Source organism: Marmota flaviventris, chromosome 8 (genome assembly GCF_047511675.1).
Source record: "Marmota flaviventris isolate mMarFla1 chromosome 8, mMarFla1.hap1, whole genome shotgun sequence".
Lineage (NCBI taxonomy): Eukaryota > Metazoa > Chordata > Mammalia > Rodentia > Sciuridae > Marmota > Marmota flaviventris.
Genome location: NC_092505.1, coordinates 132,372,703 through 132,388,880, shown reverse-complemented (window position 1 = coordinate 132,388,880; position 16,178 = coordinate 132,372,703). Strand labels below are relative to the sequence as shown.

The 16,178-nt window shown below is 37.0% G+C and overlaps 1 protein-coding gene across 3 annotated transcripts in view; it reads right to left on the bottom strand.

Moving 5' to 3' along the window:
- Window positions 1-16,178, bottom strand: part of Dcaf1 (DDB1 and CUL4 associated factor 1) — a 69,258-nt gene that overhangs the window by 35,511 nt on the left and 17,569 nt on the right. For all 3 annotated transcript variants that reach the window (XM_071615672.1, XM_027933722.3, XM_071615673.1), the window contains 7 exons: window positions 14,270-14,343; window positions 10,960-11,073; window positions 7,082-7,219; window positions 4,632-5,144; window positions 4,238-4,339; window positions 1,843-2,001; window positions 32-211 (listed from right to left, as the gene is read on the bottom strand). In XM_071615672.1, coding sequence (XP_071471773.1) covers window positions 32-211; window positions 1,843-2,001; window positions 4,238-4,339; window positions 4,632-5,144; window positions 7,082-7,219; window positions 10,960-11,073; window positions 14,270-14,343 — 1,280 coding nt within the window. The remainder of the gene's footprint in view (window positions 1-31; window positions 212-1,842; window positions 2,002-4,237; window positions 4,340-4,631; window positions 5,145-7,081; window positions 7,220-10,959; window positions 11,074-14,269; window positions 14,344-16,178) is intronic.

The following is a 16,178-nucleotide window of genomic DNA, read 5'->3' as shown; positions in this document are numbered from 1 at the left end:
CTCCTGCCAAGAGAAGGTAAAAAATGCTTACCAAGTTCACCAGACGACGAAGACCATCATAGCGGTCAAAGAGTTCCAACACAGCCCGGAATGAGAAGCAAATTGAGAAAAACATGGTAGCATGGCAGCATCCTGAGGCATGAGAACACTCCATTAACCACAGGGTATAGTTCACCACATCAGACAAAACATTGTGGGGATGCATGCAAACCTGCAAAAAATAAAATAATAATAGTTTTTTTTAAAAAAAATTGTGGGCAAAGGACTCTTTGAAAGAGATGAAAAATTCATCAGTATAAATATCTTTACAGAAAATAATAATCTTTCCCAGTCATCATTCTTAGTTTAAGTTACAATGCAATTTTAGAACACATCCTTTGAAAACTATCTAAATTTAGTTATTCTAATTTATCCTATACTGAGTACCAACAAATGTTATCATTTAATGCTCACATGGCCCTGTTACATAGATACTTGATCTCCACTTAACAGATGAGGAAGAGGCTCAGAGAAATTATCACCCTTCCTGAGGTGATAAAAGTAGATGAGCCTACGAAGTCTACTAGTTTCCATTGACTCATTAATTTATTTATATGCATTTTGATGTATGCTATGAGTTAGACAAAGCATTCCCCAGGTCTGTTGCCTTTTTCTATATCTTAACTATAATTAATTTTGTTATACACAGCTTAGTTTACTATTCTCAATCTCCTTGCATAATGTTCAACTGAAGAGGGGAAATTTTTTTTTTTGGCTGTACTGGAGATCAAACCCAGGGCTTCACACTTACTAGGCAAGGACTCTAAGACTGAGCTACATCCCCAATCCTTTTTTTACATTTATTTCAAGACAAAGTCTTGCTAAATTGCCCAGGCTAGCCTCAAACTTGCAATCCTCCTGCCTCGGCCTCCCACGTAGCTAGGATTATAAACTTGTTTGACACCAAACCCAGATGATTATCTGAATAAGCAAAGACAGAGCTCAATTTAAAAAAAAAAATTGCCAGTTTTGCTTTAGCAGAATAGATATGCCCACTGAGTATTAGAAAAACATTTCAGAAATGACAAGACCTTCCCTAAGGGTTCGGGGTTGGGGGAGATTCACTTTTCAAATGTCCAACACCACTCATACTTTTTTTTTTTTTTTTAAATCACTAAGCATAAAAGAGGATTAACCTGAAAAGCAGCAGAACCAAACACAAAACAACTATAGCCCTGAGAAGAGCTGGGATGATTTCACTATCTCCACCATAAATTATCTCATAATAAACACAAAATATCATCTATCATTTTTGCAATAAACGGATTCAAACAGTTCCTCAGTGGAGTTACTGAGGAACATCGGAATAGTGCCTAATTTTAATGCCACAGAAATGGCAAAAAATAAATAAAGCTTCTAGAACTGCAACCCATCCTGCATTTTCCAAGTAGAGTCAGAAATTTTTTAGAACCTTTTTAGAACCTTTCCTAAACAATTTTATTTTTATAAAATGCTTTGTGAAAAGTGGTTGTTCATATTCCTTGCAATTTTTCGTTAGAATTTAGTTCTTCAACTATTCATTTTTTCCTCATCCAAGTTATTCTATGATTATCTTATTTATTTAGTACTAGAGATTGAACCCAGGAGTGCTCTACTACTGAATCATATCCCTAGCCCTTTTTATTTTGTATTTTTAGACAGGGCCTCTCTCAGCTGCTGAGCCTGGCCTCAAACTTTCTATCCTTCTGTCTTAGTCTCCCAGTTGGCTTCTATTATAGTAGGGTGCTACCATGCCTAGCTCAATGTGCTCTTTTAAAGTCTGTCCCCACCCAATCCCTTTCTCATAAACCTGAATGGACTTACTCTTTCCATAGCATCCTGGTTATAGGACAGGTAATACAAGCACATGGATACACCAGTTGCTGCCATAGAAGGACGAGGAATTTCCAGTAATTTCTGTACTCCACCATGGGCAACAAATTCTGTGGCAAATTTGTTATGGAGCAGGAGAGATGCCAGATGCTGAACAACAAAGACACATGTTATCATGGAACAATCTAAAGAATCACAAAAATCTATGAACATCAAAGTAAGATAAAGTGCTAAATACAAGACTTCTCTAAGTAGACAACCACTTTCTCACAAAAAAAAAAGAAAAGCCAATATTAACAGAAATGAAAAAAACAAAAATAAAAAAAAAAAAACCTTAAGATTTCAAGACATTACTCTCTGCCCTCCTAATACCAAAGTTTCTTTTAAATGGTTTGTCTGTTTATTTGTTTTGTGCTGGAGATTGAACCCAAATCCTTCTAAAACCACTGAGCAACAACCCCAGTCCACTAAAATGTTTTTGTGAAATTAAAAACAATAAGCCAGGTGTGGTGGTACACTCCAGTTATCCCAGCAACTCAGGAGGCTGAAGCCAGGCTCAGCATCCTATCAAGACCCACACCAACTTATCAAGAACCTGTCTCAAAATAAAAAATAAGAAGGGCTGAAGATATAGTTTAGTGGTAAAGTATTCCTATATTCAATCCCTAGTACCAAAAAAACAAAAAAAAGAAAAATATTGCTGAATAACAATATAATCTTATAAAGTCATTTTATTTGTGCATACCTCTCTAAAGGACTTTTGCTAACCTTCCCCTTAAGTTATTTTAATATAATTGGTTCTGTGTTCTAGCTTTGATTCAGTACTGACTCAATTAATAAAGTCCTGAACTTAGCTTCTTTAAATTGACCCTCAATATATTCCCAAAGAACTATCCTAAGTATCAAAACTGGAAATTTTTACAACTAATAAGAATAGATTTTAAAAGAACTGAAAAGCTTTTTATATTTTAAGTTTTCTTCATTTACTGTTCAAATCCCACTAGCCTCTCTGGGCAGACAAGTTTAAGGGCTGGGAATACAATGCAAATAGCAGGGGGCTTGACAACTCTGAACCCAGAGCAAAGTGAAAAGTGCTGAGGAGAGCCAGAGCTCCCCCTCCTGTTTCCCATGCCAGGTTATCTTCCAGGAACAGACAACAACACAAATTAGAAACTACATGATTTAATACTTTACAGATTTTGTCAAGATCAGTGGCAAAAATTACAGGTATGCCCTCTTTTCAGAAGTTCTCGCAACACCTAGACTCAAACTAATCCTTATATATAATTTGAATCAATCCCTCTCTTTGTTTTTTGTTGTTTTTGTTGTTGTTTAATATCTCTCACACAAGTCTCTACCATGCTTCTACCCAATTCTTCCTTCAAGAAGCAGTTAAACCATGGGTAGGACCCTCTACCATTTAGGCCATGTGTGTGTTTTTTTCATAATGTCACTCCAATATAGTAGCAATTCCACTGCCATAATAGGTACATTGAGGAAACAGAATAAGCAGGCTCAATGATTAACAAAAACCTTAAATATATCTGGTTCATGACAACCTATAACCCAGCTCATTTCACTTCCATCGACAAAGACTCTGGTGGTTTCCTTTCCTTATACCGAATGTCTGTACAAAGTCAAATTACCCATCAATTATTATTTTAAACCATTTTGTTTTTACTCGCTTAGACATCTAACTCTTGTATCATGAAGTCTTCCTTTTGAACAAAATAGTACACCCATTTTTCTACAGTATAATTTTCCAATAAAAAGGATCTCTTCTGAGATTTTTCTGTGTTCGTCCATATTTCATTTTTATTTATCCCTTATGTGACTTTGCACAGAAACAGTTCAATAATGACACCCATTATAATTCCCCACACACAAAAAAACAGAGAAATAGCAACTACCCCAATCCCGTCTTCCACTGCATCCTGTTCAGGAACGATGTTACATCTGAAAACAATACCTCTGGGCCACTGGAGACAACCTGACCTCCAGTTTTAACCCACAGCTCAAAGAATAATCATGAATTTAACACAACTTACACACACACAGTGCATCCCACATGTCAGTCCAATTATATCAGTCCTCCTGCAAACTCAAAATTTCTGGGGACTGAAAGGCAAATTCCCTCATTTCAATTCCATTTTAATATATTCTGGATCTGGACTGCAGTAGTTACTGATCACATGTAGTTAATTAAACATAAGTTAATTTAAAAATAAATAAAATTTAAAATTCAATGTCTAAAAGGCACTAGGCTACATTTCAATATCTCAAAAGTGTGGCCAGTACCCACTGTACCCACTCTATAAAGCAGAATAAATATAAAAAGTTTCTACCAATAAAATGCTCAGTGCCCTAGTATTTATAACAACTTTACCTTGAGGGCCTCAAATGTAAGCAAGACATCATTAGTCTGTTTCAAGTCAATATAGAACATCATCAACTCCCGTGATCCAAGCTGCATGAATATGGGAAGTAACTGAAATGGAAGACCAAAAATAAATCTTAAATTCTGGCTTTATTTTTCACACATTGAATAAAGAAGAAATAAGCACCTCTTCCTCTACTTCCTCATCAAGAATAAACATAGGACCATAGTTTGAAAGAAAAAATTTTACCAGAAGTGACCTACACAAGACCTTACCAGTTTGGGACAAAGCCTCTTTCTTCTGTAGTAGAGTTAAGAAACATAAAAATGTATAAAGTGCTACTAAATAATCCAGAAATATATAGTCCCAAAGTGTGAACAATACACTTCCCAATAAGCTTACCTCCTGGTATTCTCCTAGAGGGGTCAAATATTGGAGAATGAGTCGCTGCTCAATAGCGGGAGTCATAGGATATAGGGTATAATTGGTGCCAATCACCCAGGGGGACATTTCTGACCAGCTGCTGTTAGATAGCTCAACAAACATGCGATCTGGATCAGAAGATGAGAAACCCAACTTTTGTTTGGCTTTCCTAAAGCTCTCTCTGTCACCCTGTTTTGCTGTCTTGTTTTTCTTCAATCCTCCTTCCTCGGGTTTGGTTGCTGAATTTACTCTACTACTGGTCTTATGGCCTGAATCAAGATGAAAGGAGATCTCCATGTCTCCAGAAGCTTCTTCTTGTTCTCCATCCACTACATCTACTGCCATATCACCATAGTCCATGTCCACAGCTTCCTCATCCAGAGGCAAAAGGGGCTCGGAAGACAGTTTCCGTGGGCTAGGACGCTTATTTTCTTGTCGCAAAGCCACTTCCTGAAGCTGTAGCTCCCTCAGTCTTCGAAGAACTATTGCCACCTATCAACAAACATCAGTGTAAAAGGGGTTGTCTTTTCTACTTCTTAAAATGATTCTTATTTCCACTTAAAAAGAACTGGATACTAATGCCGTCAGTACAATGCCTAGTAATAGCAAACAATTTGATAAATTTGTTGATTTGATTTCTATAAGTTGATAAAATTACACTATGGCTAAAAGCTTCATCCCCATATAATTTCCCAAAGAACTCAAATCAGAAGATTTGCACCAAAAAGGCATTTAAAATTCACCTGGTATGATTCAAGGTAGGCTGAACCATCCAACCAGAAGAGGTAGATACATTTTTTTCCAACACTGGGAATTTATCCCAGGGACTCACAAATGAGAGGTGAACACTCCACCAATGAATTATACTCTCAACTCCCTTTAATTTTTTTTATTTTGAGACCAGGTCTCGATAAATTGCCAAGGCTAATCTTGAACTTGTAATCCTCCTGCCTCACCTCCCAAGAAACTGGGATTATAGGCTTACACTATCACATCTGGCTTAATCATGGATTTTTTTTAAAAAGGCTTTGAAAGGCAAACATAAAGGTTTCTCAAATTTTAAGCTATTATAAGTTGTATTCTGTTAGATATTGTCATCTACATTGTAGATAATTATTACACTGTAGATATTATCTACACTGTATATAATGACATGATTAATTTTTTTTTTTTTTGGGGGGGGTGTGCCAGGAATTGAACCCAGGTGCACTTTACCACTGAGCCACATCACCACCCAGTTTTTTAAATTTTAGGACAGGTTCTTGCTAAGTTGCTTAGGGCTTCACTAAGTTGCTGAGACTGGCTTTGGCTTTGAACTTGTGATCCTCCTACCTCAGCCTCCTACATCACTGGGCTAACAAGTGTGTGCCACCAATCCTGACCATGATTGATTTTTCAAATAAACTTTTTTTTTTTTTTTAACTTTTTCTTTTAATCACTTACTTTGGGGGCCAACCATAAGAAGCAATATTATGCTTAGTCTTTTTTTTTTTTTTTACATTTTTATTCATTGTTGATCTTTTTTTTTTTTTTAAGAGAAAGTGGGGGGGGGGAGAGAGAGAGGATTTTTTTAATATTTATTTTTTAGTTATCGGCAGACACAACATCTTTGTTTTTTTGTATGTGGTGCTGAGGATCGAACCCGGGCCGCACGCATGCCAGCCGAGCACGCCACTGCTTGAGCCACAGCCACAGCCCCAGCCCATCAATTTTTTAATTTTATTTATTTACTGGTATATTGATGCTGAGAATAGAACCCAGTGCCTCACACATGCCAGGCAAGTGCTCTATCATTGAGCCACAATCTCAGCCCTTATGCTTAATCTTAAATAGAGATGGGGAAGAGTCAGACATGGTTGCATACATCTATAATCCCAGTGACTCAGAGGCTGAGGCATGAAGAGTGCAAGCTTCAGGCCAGCCTCACCAACTTAGAGAGACCCTGTCTCAAAATAAAAAGGGGGACTAGGGATGTGGCTCAAGTGGTAGCGCGCTCTCCTGGCATGCGTGCGGCCCGGGTTCGATCCTCAGCACCACATACCAACAAAGATGTTGTGTCCGCCGAGAACTAAAAAATAAATATAGAAAAAAAAACATTTAAAAAAAAAAATTAAAATTAAAAGGGCCGAGTATCTGGCTCAGTGGTAAAGCACCCTGGGTTCAATACCCAATACCAAAACAATAATAACAAAAAGACCGTCTCAAAATAAAACATTAAAGGGAAAAAACAAAAACAAAATAGAGGAGGCTGGGTGGCAAAGAACCTTCAGGATCCAAAATTTTTGTTTTTTAAAAAGAGAAAGAAATATTGATATAACTATGCTGCAGTACAAGGTATAAATAATCACTTATTCAGATTCAGATAGCAAGAATAAATTTAGGAATACTCTCCCATAGCATGCTACAATTCATTCTAAGATGGTCCTTACCAGCTGTGAATTTTCATCCCTATAGTTGGCAGCAATATCTTGATTTTCCATAGCACCTCCTAATAGTCCAGTAGAATATGTCCTCAAAGGCTGATCAGCCTCTCGGGCCCATTTGAAAAGATTCTCAACGATTCCTTCCTACAGTAAAGAAAAAAACAAAACAATTCAGAAAAGGACCACTTTCACAGATAAAAACATAAGCAAAAATTTCAGTCTTATGACAAAACAAAAAAAGTTAAAATATTTCAGTTGTTAACAACAACAAAAAATGAAACCAGGCAAAGTTGTACACACGTAGTTCCAACTACTTGGGAGGCTAAAGCAGGAGTTCAAGATCAGTGTGGACAATATCATAAGACCCTGTTCACCAAAATAGCAAACAAATAAAACAAAACAAAAAGCAAAAAGTCGGGTTGGGGATGTGGCTCAAGCGGTAACATGCTCGCCTGGCATGCGCGGGGCGCTGGGTTTGATCCTCAGCACCACATAAAAAAATAAAGATGTTGTGTGCACCGAAAACTGAAAAATAAATACTAAAAAATTCTCTCTCTCCTCTCTCAAAAAAAAAAAAATAAGTAAAAAAGTAAAAGTAAGCCAGGCATTATGGAACATGCCTGTAATCTCAACTACTCAGGAGGCTGAGGCAGGAAGCACATAATTCAAAGTCAATCTGAGCAACTTAGTGAAACTATCTTAAAAAAAAAAAAAAAAAAACAAGGCCAACACACTGGTGCAAGTCTAATCCCAAAGGCTCACAAGACTTCAAGCCAGTCTCAGCAACAGTGATGCACTAAGCAACTCAGTGAGAACCTATCTCTAAATAAAATACAAAATAGGGCTGGAGATGTGGCTCAATCCCCAGTACCCAAAAAAAAAAAAACACCACAGGGCTGAGGATACAACTCAGTGCTTGCTTAACATGTGGTAGGCCCTAGGTTCAATCCCTAGTACCATAAAAGAAAAAGATCAAGAAAGACAGAGAAAGAGAAAGAGATGCACGCGCACACACACACACGTAAATACTTTTTCTTTTTAGTGGTGGTACTGGGAACTGAACCCAGAAAACTCTACCACTGAGTTACATTCCCCAATCCTTTAAAATTCTGTGATAGGGACTCACTAAATTGCTGAAGTTGGCCTTGAATTTACCATCCTCCAACCTCCCTTCCTAATGCTCTTGTTTTTCTTCAATCCTCCTTCCTCAGGTTTGGTTGCTGAATTTACTCTACTACTGGTCTTATGGCCTGAATCAAGATGAAAGGAGATCTCCACATATCCAGAAGCTTCTTCTTGTTCTCCATCCACTACATCTACTGCCATGTCACCATAGTCCATAGTCCACAGCTTCCTCATCCAGAGGCAAAACAGGCTCGGAAGACAACTTCTGTGGGCTAGGGTGCTTATTTTCTTGCCACAAAGCCACTTCCTGATGCTGTGGCTGCAGTCTTCGAAGAACTATTGCCACTTATCAACCCAGCCTCCCAAGTTGCTGGGATTACAGGTATGCCCCATCATGCCAGACCCAGAAGATTAAATTTCTAATAGTTTAAAAATAAAGCAAATATATACATAATGAAATATTAAATATTACTCAGCAATAAAAGAAAATAAAATCATGGCATTTGCAGGTAAATAGATGACACTGGGAGAAGATAATGCTAAGTGAAGTTAGCCAATCCCCCCAAAAAAAACAAAATGGCAAATGTTTTCTGATATAAGGTGACTGACTCATAGAGGGGTAGAGAGAGGGAGCATGGGAGGAATAGAGGAACTTTAGATAGGGCAGAGGGTGGGAGGGGAAGGATGGGGGCAGGGGATTAGCAATGATGGTGGAATATGATAGATATCATTATCCAAAGTACATGTATGAAGACATGAATTGGCGTGAACATACTTTATATACAAATAGAGACATGAAAAATTGTGTTCTATATGTGTAATAAGAATTGTGATGCATTACACTGTCACATATTTTTTAAAAAAAAAGCAAGCAAGGATGGGCCTGTAGCTCAGCGGCAGAGCACTTGCCTAGCATGTATGAGGCACTGGGTTTGATCCTTAGCATCACATAAAAATACACAAATAAGGGCTGGGGTTGTAGCTCAATGATATAGTGCTCACTTAACGTATGTGAGGCACTGTGTTCCATTCTCAGCACCACATATAAAAAAATAAAATAAAGGTCCATCTACAACTGCAAAAAAAATTTTTTAAATAAAAAATAATAAAAGCAAGCAGCCAAGCACAGAGGTACACATCTGTAATCCCAGTTACTTGAGATGCTAAAGCAGATAGATCACAAGTTCAAGGGCAGCCTAGGCAACTTATGAGGCCCTCAAATAAGCCTAAGCCACCTGGCAAGCCTCTACCTCAAAATAAAAATAAAAAGGGCTGGGGCTGTAGCTCAATGCTAGAGTGTCCCTGGGTTCACTCCCCAGTACTAAAAATAAATAAATAAAGCAAGCAAGCACTGGGAGGTTAGATCAGGCTCCATCCCCAGCACCAAAACAAAATAAAAGTGTAAAATAAAGCAGACTATGAGGCATACCAAATTCCACAGCAAATTTTTAAAGCTAGAAGACAAGACATTTATTTTTTAAAATATAACAACCAAGTTGGGCATAGTGGTGCACACCTAGCAACTCAGGAGACTAAGTCACAAGTTCAAGATCAGCCTGGGCAACTTAGCAAGACCCTCTCTCAGAATAAAAAATAAAAAGGGATAGGGATTGTACATCAGTCACGGACATCCCTGGGTTAAATCCCCAGTACTACAGACACACACAAAAAAGTACCCATGCACAATGGCATACGCCTGTAATACCAGCAACTGAAAAGACTGATGCAGGAGGATTAAGTTCAAGGACAGCCTCAGCAATTTACTGAGAACCTGTCTCCAAACAAGCATAAAACAGGCTGGGGATATGGCTCAATGGTGGAATGCCCATGGTTCAAACCCCAGTAATGCAAAAACATAAGTAAATAAAACAATAGAGGGGCTGGGGCTGTGGTTCAGTGGCAGAGCACTTGCCTAGCATGTACAAGCACTGGGTTTGATTCTCAGCACCACATATAAATAAATGAATAAAATAAAGGCCCATAATCATCTAAAAATTTTTTTCAAAAATAGAAACAGAAATACTTATTTTTAAAAAATTTTTTTTAGGGCTGGGGCCATAGCTCAGAGGTAGAGCACCCGCCTTGTACGTGTGAGGCACTGGGTTCAATCCTCAGCACCACATAAAAATGAATAAAGATATTGTGTCCAACTACAACTAAAAAATATTAAAAAAAAAAAAAAAATTTTTTTTTTAGTTGTAGGTAGACACAATACCTTTACTTTGTTTTATGTGGTGCTGGGGATTGAACTCAAATTCACATTTTCTTGTTTACGTATCACTTATTTCACCCTAAATTACCAGTTGAGTATGTCTGCCTGTCCCCAAATACATACATGACAAATGTAATAAGCTCCTAACTTGCTGATAAAACATTCTAGAACCTTGAACAAAAACTTGTCTTCAGGTATTAGCTGAATGAATATTAAATACTTACTACCAAGAATAAGATGGACTTCCTTGAAAAATAAGAGTTATCACTGGGAAGACCCACTCATCAAAGAGTAAGAATTTAGATAAAATCATAACTCTATTTTAAAAACAAGATCTTAAGATTTTAAAAAAAAAAAAAAACCATAGCACACATGCAGCAAGTACTGTGAACAGCTATTTAAATTTTTCTTTTGTGTATCTGGATTTCTTAAATTTCTATAACATACATTGCTATTTGGATAAGAAAAAGCCATAACAAGAAAGACAAGTCCAACAGATCATCATTCAGTTAAAAATGAAACAATGACTTTTCTTTTTAGCAAGTACCTTTTCTTGAAAAACAACAGCAGTTTCCAGCCCTGGCATGATGTCCAGTAGCAGTCTGCAAGCTGCCGTGTTTAATGGGGGCTCTCGGCTTGTCATCACATATGCATTCACCAGCTGTAAAGAAAAAAAAAGAATATTTCAACCCAAATTATTGAAAATTCTGAATATATTCCTATCACTTTTCTTAAAAGACATGAAAGAATACCATACCCAACAACTGTTAAATTTTTAATTATTATAAATTAGTTATGTCCAGGCAGAGTGGTGCATGCCTGTAATCTCAGCAATGACTTAGGAAGTTGAGGCAAAAGGATAACAAGTTCGAGGCCTGTTTCAGCTACTTAGGGAGATCATGTCGCAAAAATAAAGAATACTCCATGTTTGTATGATATGTCAAAATACATTCTACTGCCATGTATAACTAAAAAGAATAAATAAAAAATTTTTAAAAAATAAAGAATAGTTAGGCTTGGTGGCACATGCCTATAATCCCAGCAGTTTGGGAGGCTGGGGCAGAATGATCACAAGTTCAAAGTAACTTAGCCAGGCCCTAAGCAACTTAGCAAGACCCTGTGTCAAAATAAAACATAAAAAGGGCCAGGTATGTGACTTGGTGGTCAAGCGCCCCTGGGTTCAATCATTGGTACCAAAAAATAAAAATTAAATAAAAAATTTAAAAGGCTGGGTATATAGCTCAGTGGTAACACACTCCTTGGGGTTCAATCCCTAATACCAAACAAAAAATATTGAAGTTATGATTTTCTTTTTAGCCAAGATTGTATAGTTTCTTCTACAGCTGAAAAAAGTCAAATTATAGCCCCCCCTACACACACACACAAAAACAACTCAGCAACCACGGAAATTAAGGCTCACAGGATACTGGAAAAAAAACACCTCCTCACACTTATATATACTTCTTATATATACTTCTCCCTGTATTAGGGACTGGACCCGGGGCACTACCAATAAGCTACAAATCCATAGCCCATTTTATTTCTGAGACAGGGTCTAAGTTGCTCAGGCTGGTCTTGAACTTGTTAGCCTCCTGCTTCAGCCTCATGAGTCACTGAGATTATAGGCATGTGCCACAGCAACTAGTGCCAAAAAAAACAAACAAAAAGCATAAATATATACTTCTTCAGAAGTATAAAATAAGTCAAGATAAGCCCCAGATTCTTGACAATAATTAATGAAAAACTTGAATTTTATAATAAATTATGTGTACATATATATCAATAAAACTTTTGACACACCTAGTTTTTATTGAATGAATATCTACTATTAAGTAGTAATAGTTACCATTACTATTTTCTGTGCTGAGTACACAACAGTAAATAATTATTGACACAGTCTCATCAACAAAGGCTTACAATCCAACAGAGGTGACACAAAAACATAGCATCTGAGTACAGGATGCTACATGCCTCGAAGCCCAGCTTTTAAGTGGCTGAGGCAGAAGGATCAAAAGTTGAAGGCCAGCTAGGACAACTCAGCAAGACCCAGTCTCAAAATAAAAAAATTTAAAATGCTGAGAAATGGGCTTGGGGCATACATAACTCAATGGTAGAATGCTTGCCTAGCATGTGTGAGGCACTGGGTTCAATCCTTAGCACCCCATAAGAATAAATAAAAAAAATAAAGGTATTGTTGTCCATCTACAACTAAATAAACTTTTTTTTTAAATTCATTTTAGGGGCTGGGGCTGGGGTTCAGTGGTAGAGCGCTCGTCTAGCACGTCCAGCACCACATAGAAATAAGTATATAAAATAAAGGCATTGTATCCAACTACACCTAAAAAATAAATACTTAAAATTTTTTTTTCATTTTAAAAGCTGGGGGAGGGGTTGAGGCTGTAGCTCAGTGGTAAAGTGCTAACCTCGCAAGTGTGAGGCACTGGGTTCAATCCTCAGCACCACATAAAAATAATTAAAGATACTGTGTGTTCATCTACAAGTAAATAAATATTAAAAAAAAAAAAAAAAAGCTAGAGGGAAAAAATAAAAAGGGCTAGAGTTTGCCTAGTATTCATGGGGCCCTGGGTTCAATCCACAGTACTAAAAAAAAAAAGCTTAAAGATGCTACAAAAAGGCTGTTAGGAAGCCATACAACCCATGCAAGACTCAAGGAAGGTTTAGAAAGAAAAGGATTCAAAGTTAAAAATCAGAACAAAAAAGACAAGTAGAGAGTAATTAAGGAGAGGAGGGCCAAAGGTCAAGAAATGAAGCTGAAGAGTACAAAGGCCAAAGACAAGTTTGGTTTTTAATACCAAACTGAGGAATTTAAATTTTTATCCTGAGGGCAATGAGACACTATTAAAGGATATTCAGCATTCCATGATGAGTTTGTGTATTTTAGAAAGATTTCCGGGTTATAAGATGAAGAATGGATTAGAGGAGGACAAAACAAGAAATCAATTAAGAAGCTATTGTAGTAACTCAGTGAGAGGTGGTAGTGGCTAAACCAAGGTCTGGCAACAAAGGCAGAAGGAAATAAAAGAACCTCTCACTTTTGAGGAGGAAGGGACAATACAATAAAAACTAATAAATTCATTGAACAAAGGAACTTGAAGGAGTAAAGGATACCTGACTAGACAAGGACGTCATTACGGAGTTACAGAACATGAGAAACAGACTATGAAGCAAAAAGGGATGCAGATTCAGTGTCTGTGGGACATATCCAGGTTGGGAATGTTTGGAAGGCAGTTGAAAGTAACCTGAAGCTGAGAAGAGACACTGGTGATAGAGAAACAAATTTAGGAATCAATACTAATACAGATGATAACAATAACACCTAAGTTTCATCAAGTTCTCATTATGTGCCAGGCAGGCTCTGTATCAAGCACCTTTCATACTTAATTAATGCTCTCAAGCACCACGCCATTCCACCTCCAAACAAACCTAACAGCCACAATTTATTGAGCTATTACTAAATTCAGAAGTTGTGAAATATAATTTTTTTGTTATTCTTCACAACAGCCCTGAATTAGATGATGCACCTTCCACACACATCCAACACACACATTGTTTTAATGCAGAATCATACCACATACATCATCCTTACTTTTCCATGTAAAAGCCCAAAAGAACTCCTATGGTCACAACTAGAAAATCATCTTGCCCAAGAATGAGAAGAGAAAGAAGCCCCTGATTACTCTTATTTCAACTGAGTGAACGCCAAATAAAAATCTACCCACTCTTCTCCCGACTTTGCCAAGGCCTTCAGTGAAAGCAAATTATTTACAAAAATAAATTTATAAAAGTACAGCATCTGCTGATGATAATCTCTGGAGAAAAGTAAGAAGCAAACCTACTGCATTCATGAAATCATCATTCTTGAAGAGTATTCTCAGCAAGTGGCCCAGCATACATTCTGGATCAGCTCGACCTACCAAAAGAAGAGGGGAGGAACAAAGGAATGAGTAAGTCATCCCAGTCAAGTAACTTAGATCTCTGGAATGGCACCTGAGTTGTTATAAGTACTAATAAATTGCTGAAAAAGTGAAGAAACACAAGATTCCTATTCTGAATTAGATTCCATAAGAAATATTCTATAAATTTAAAAGTGACAATATACAAAAACCTGAGACATTGCTCTAACCTTCCCATTTCCCAGTACACTGCCTACATGACAACACTGAAATAAAAATTGAATAATGGATCCATACCAGTATCACACCAAGGGTATTTAAGATTTACAAAAGAATCTTAAAGGCGCCTAAGAGAGAGGAAAAAAAAACAAAACAAAACATGACTCCACAGCCACAGAAAGGTAGGAAGCATATTTCTTTTAAGGGAAGACAGGCTCCAAATTAATCTCTCCTTCAATTATTATAATAACAGCAGCAGCAATACATCCTCAAACCTGTAAGAACATCCAAGGTAGGAGTAAAGGAAGTGAATCCTACTAAGTAATCATCAACCCTAAAGAGAAAGTAACCTTGACCATCTTAACTCCCTACCTGTTAGGGAAAGAAAGGTGGCAAAGGGGCCAGGGTGTTGCTACTCAATGCACAGGCTAAAAGTAAATGAATGAGCGAATGACTGAAAGAATTATTGGTTAATTTTGAAAGCAGATACCTTCTATTTCATTTCCTTTGGGAGCACACAAATTTACAAAAGGATACATATAAAATGAAGAAAAGATGCGAGCTGCTGATATTGTGTTTTGTTTTGGGGTTTTGTTTAATTTGATTCAGTTTGGTTTGGTACTGGGGAATGAACCCAGAGATGTTCTACCACTGAGCTATATCCCCAGTCCTTTTGATTTTTTGAGACAGGACATTGCTGAATTGCTAAGCTAGCCAGGAACTTACAATCCTCCTGCCTCAGCCTCCAGAGTTGCCGGAATTATGGTGTGCTGCAGCCTGGTATGAAGTTTTGACTAACCTATAATCACTATCTCAAAATAATTCACAGTTACAAGAATGGAATCATAGGGCTGGGGGTTGTGGCTCAGTGGTAGAGCGCTTGCTTAGCACGTCAGAGACATATGAGGCACTGGGTTCGATCCTCAGCACCACACAAATAAATAAAGGTACTCTACACAGATCTTCAACTAAAAAAATTTTTTTTTAAAAAAAGAATGGAATCATAAAAACAAATGAGGACTTTACCTAATTTTCACTGTTTATAAAGTTGTGAAACCAAAATCCTTATTTTTATTTTTTTAAAAATTATGCCAATGTCAAATATTGTTTAAGAGGTAGAGAGAAAAAATTGAATCTTTTACTTTTTTCTCCTTTCTTCCTCATTACTACTTCATCCTTCCCAAAGTAATGACATTATGCATGATCATCTCTTTCTTTTGATAACCCCATGTATTAACTTAATTTCTGATTTCACATTCACATTGGTATTTCCTTCATGCTCTATTGCCTTACTGAAGATGTGGGTTAACTGAATATTCCAGAACTGTGCAGGAAAGTCTAGGACAAAAGTAGCATATAACATCACATAAACAATTAAATACTCAATTTGAAATGCCTAGATTACTAATGTTTGAGAACAAAAGCATAAGAAACAGAAATAAATCCTGAAACATTCAGATGGAAACACAATATTCTTATTTTTATGGCTCCTATTTATTCATGCTCTCTCTATATACACAAAATTTCAGACCCTCTCCACAAAGGACTACTTCTAACTAGAGTATATATACAGTTTGAGACCATTCATGACTTAAGCTTTGCCCACTCGTAATCTACCTTTGAAAAAAAGTAA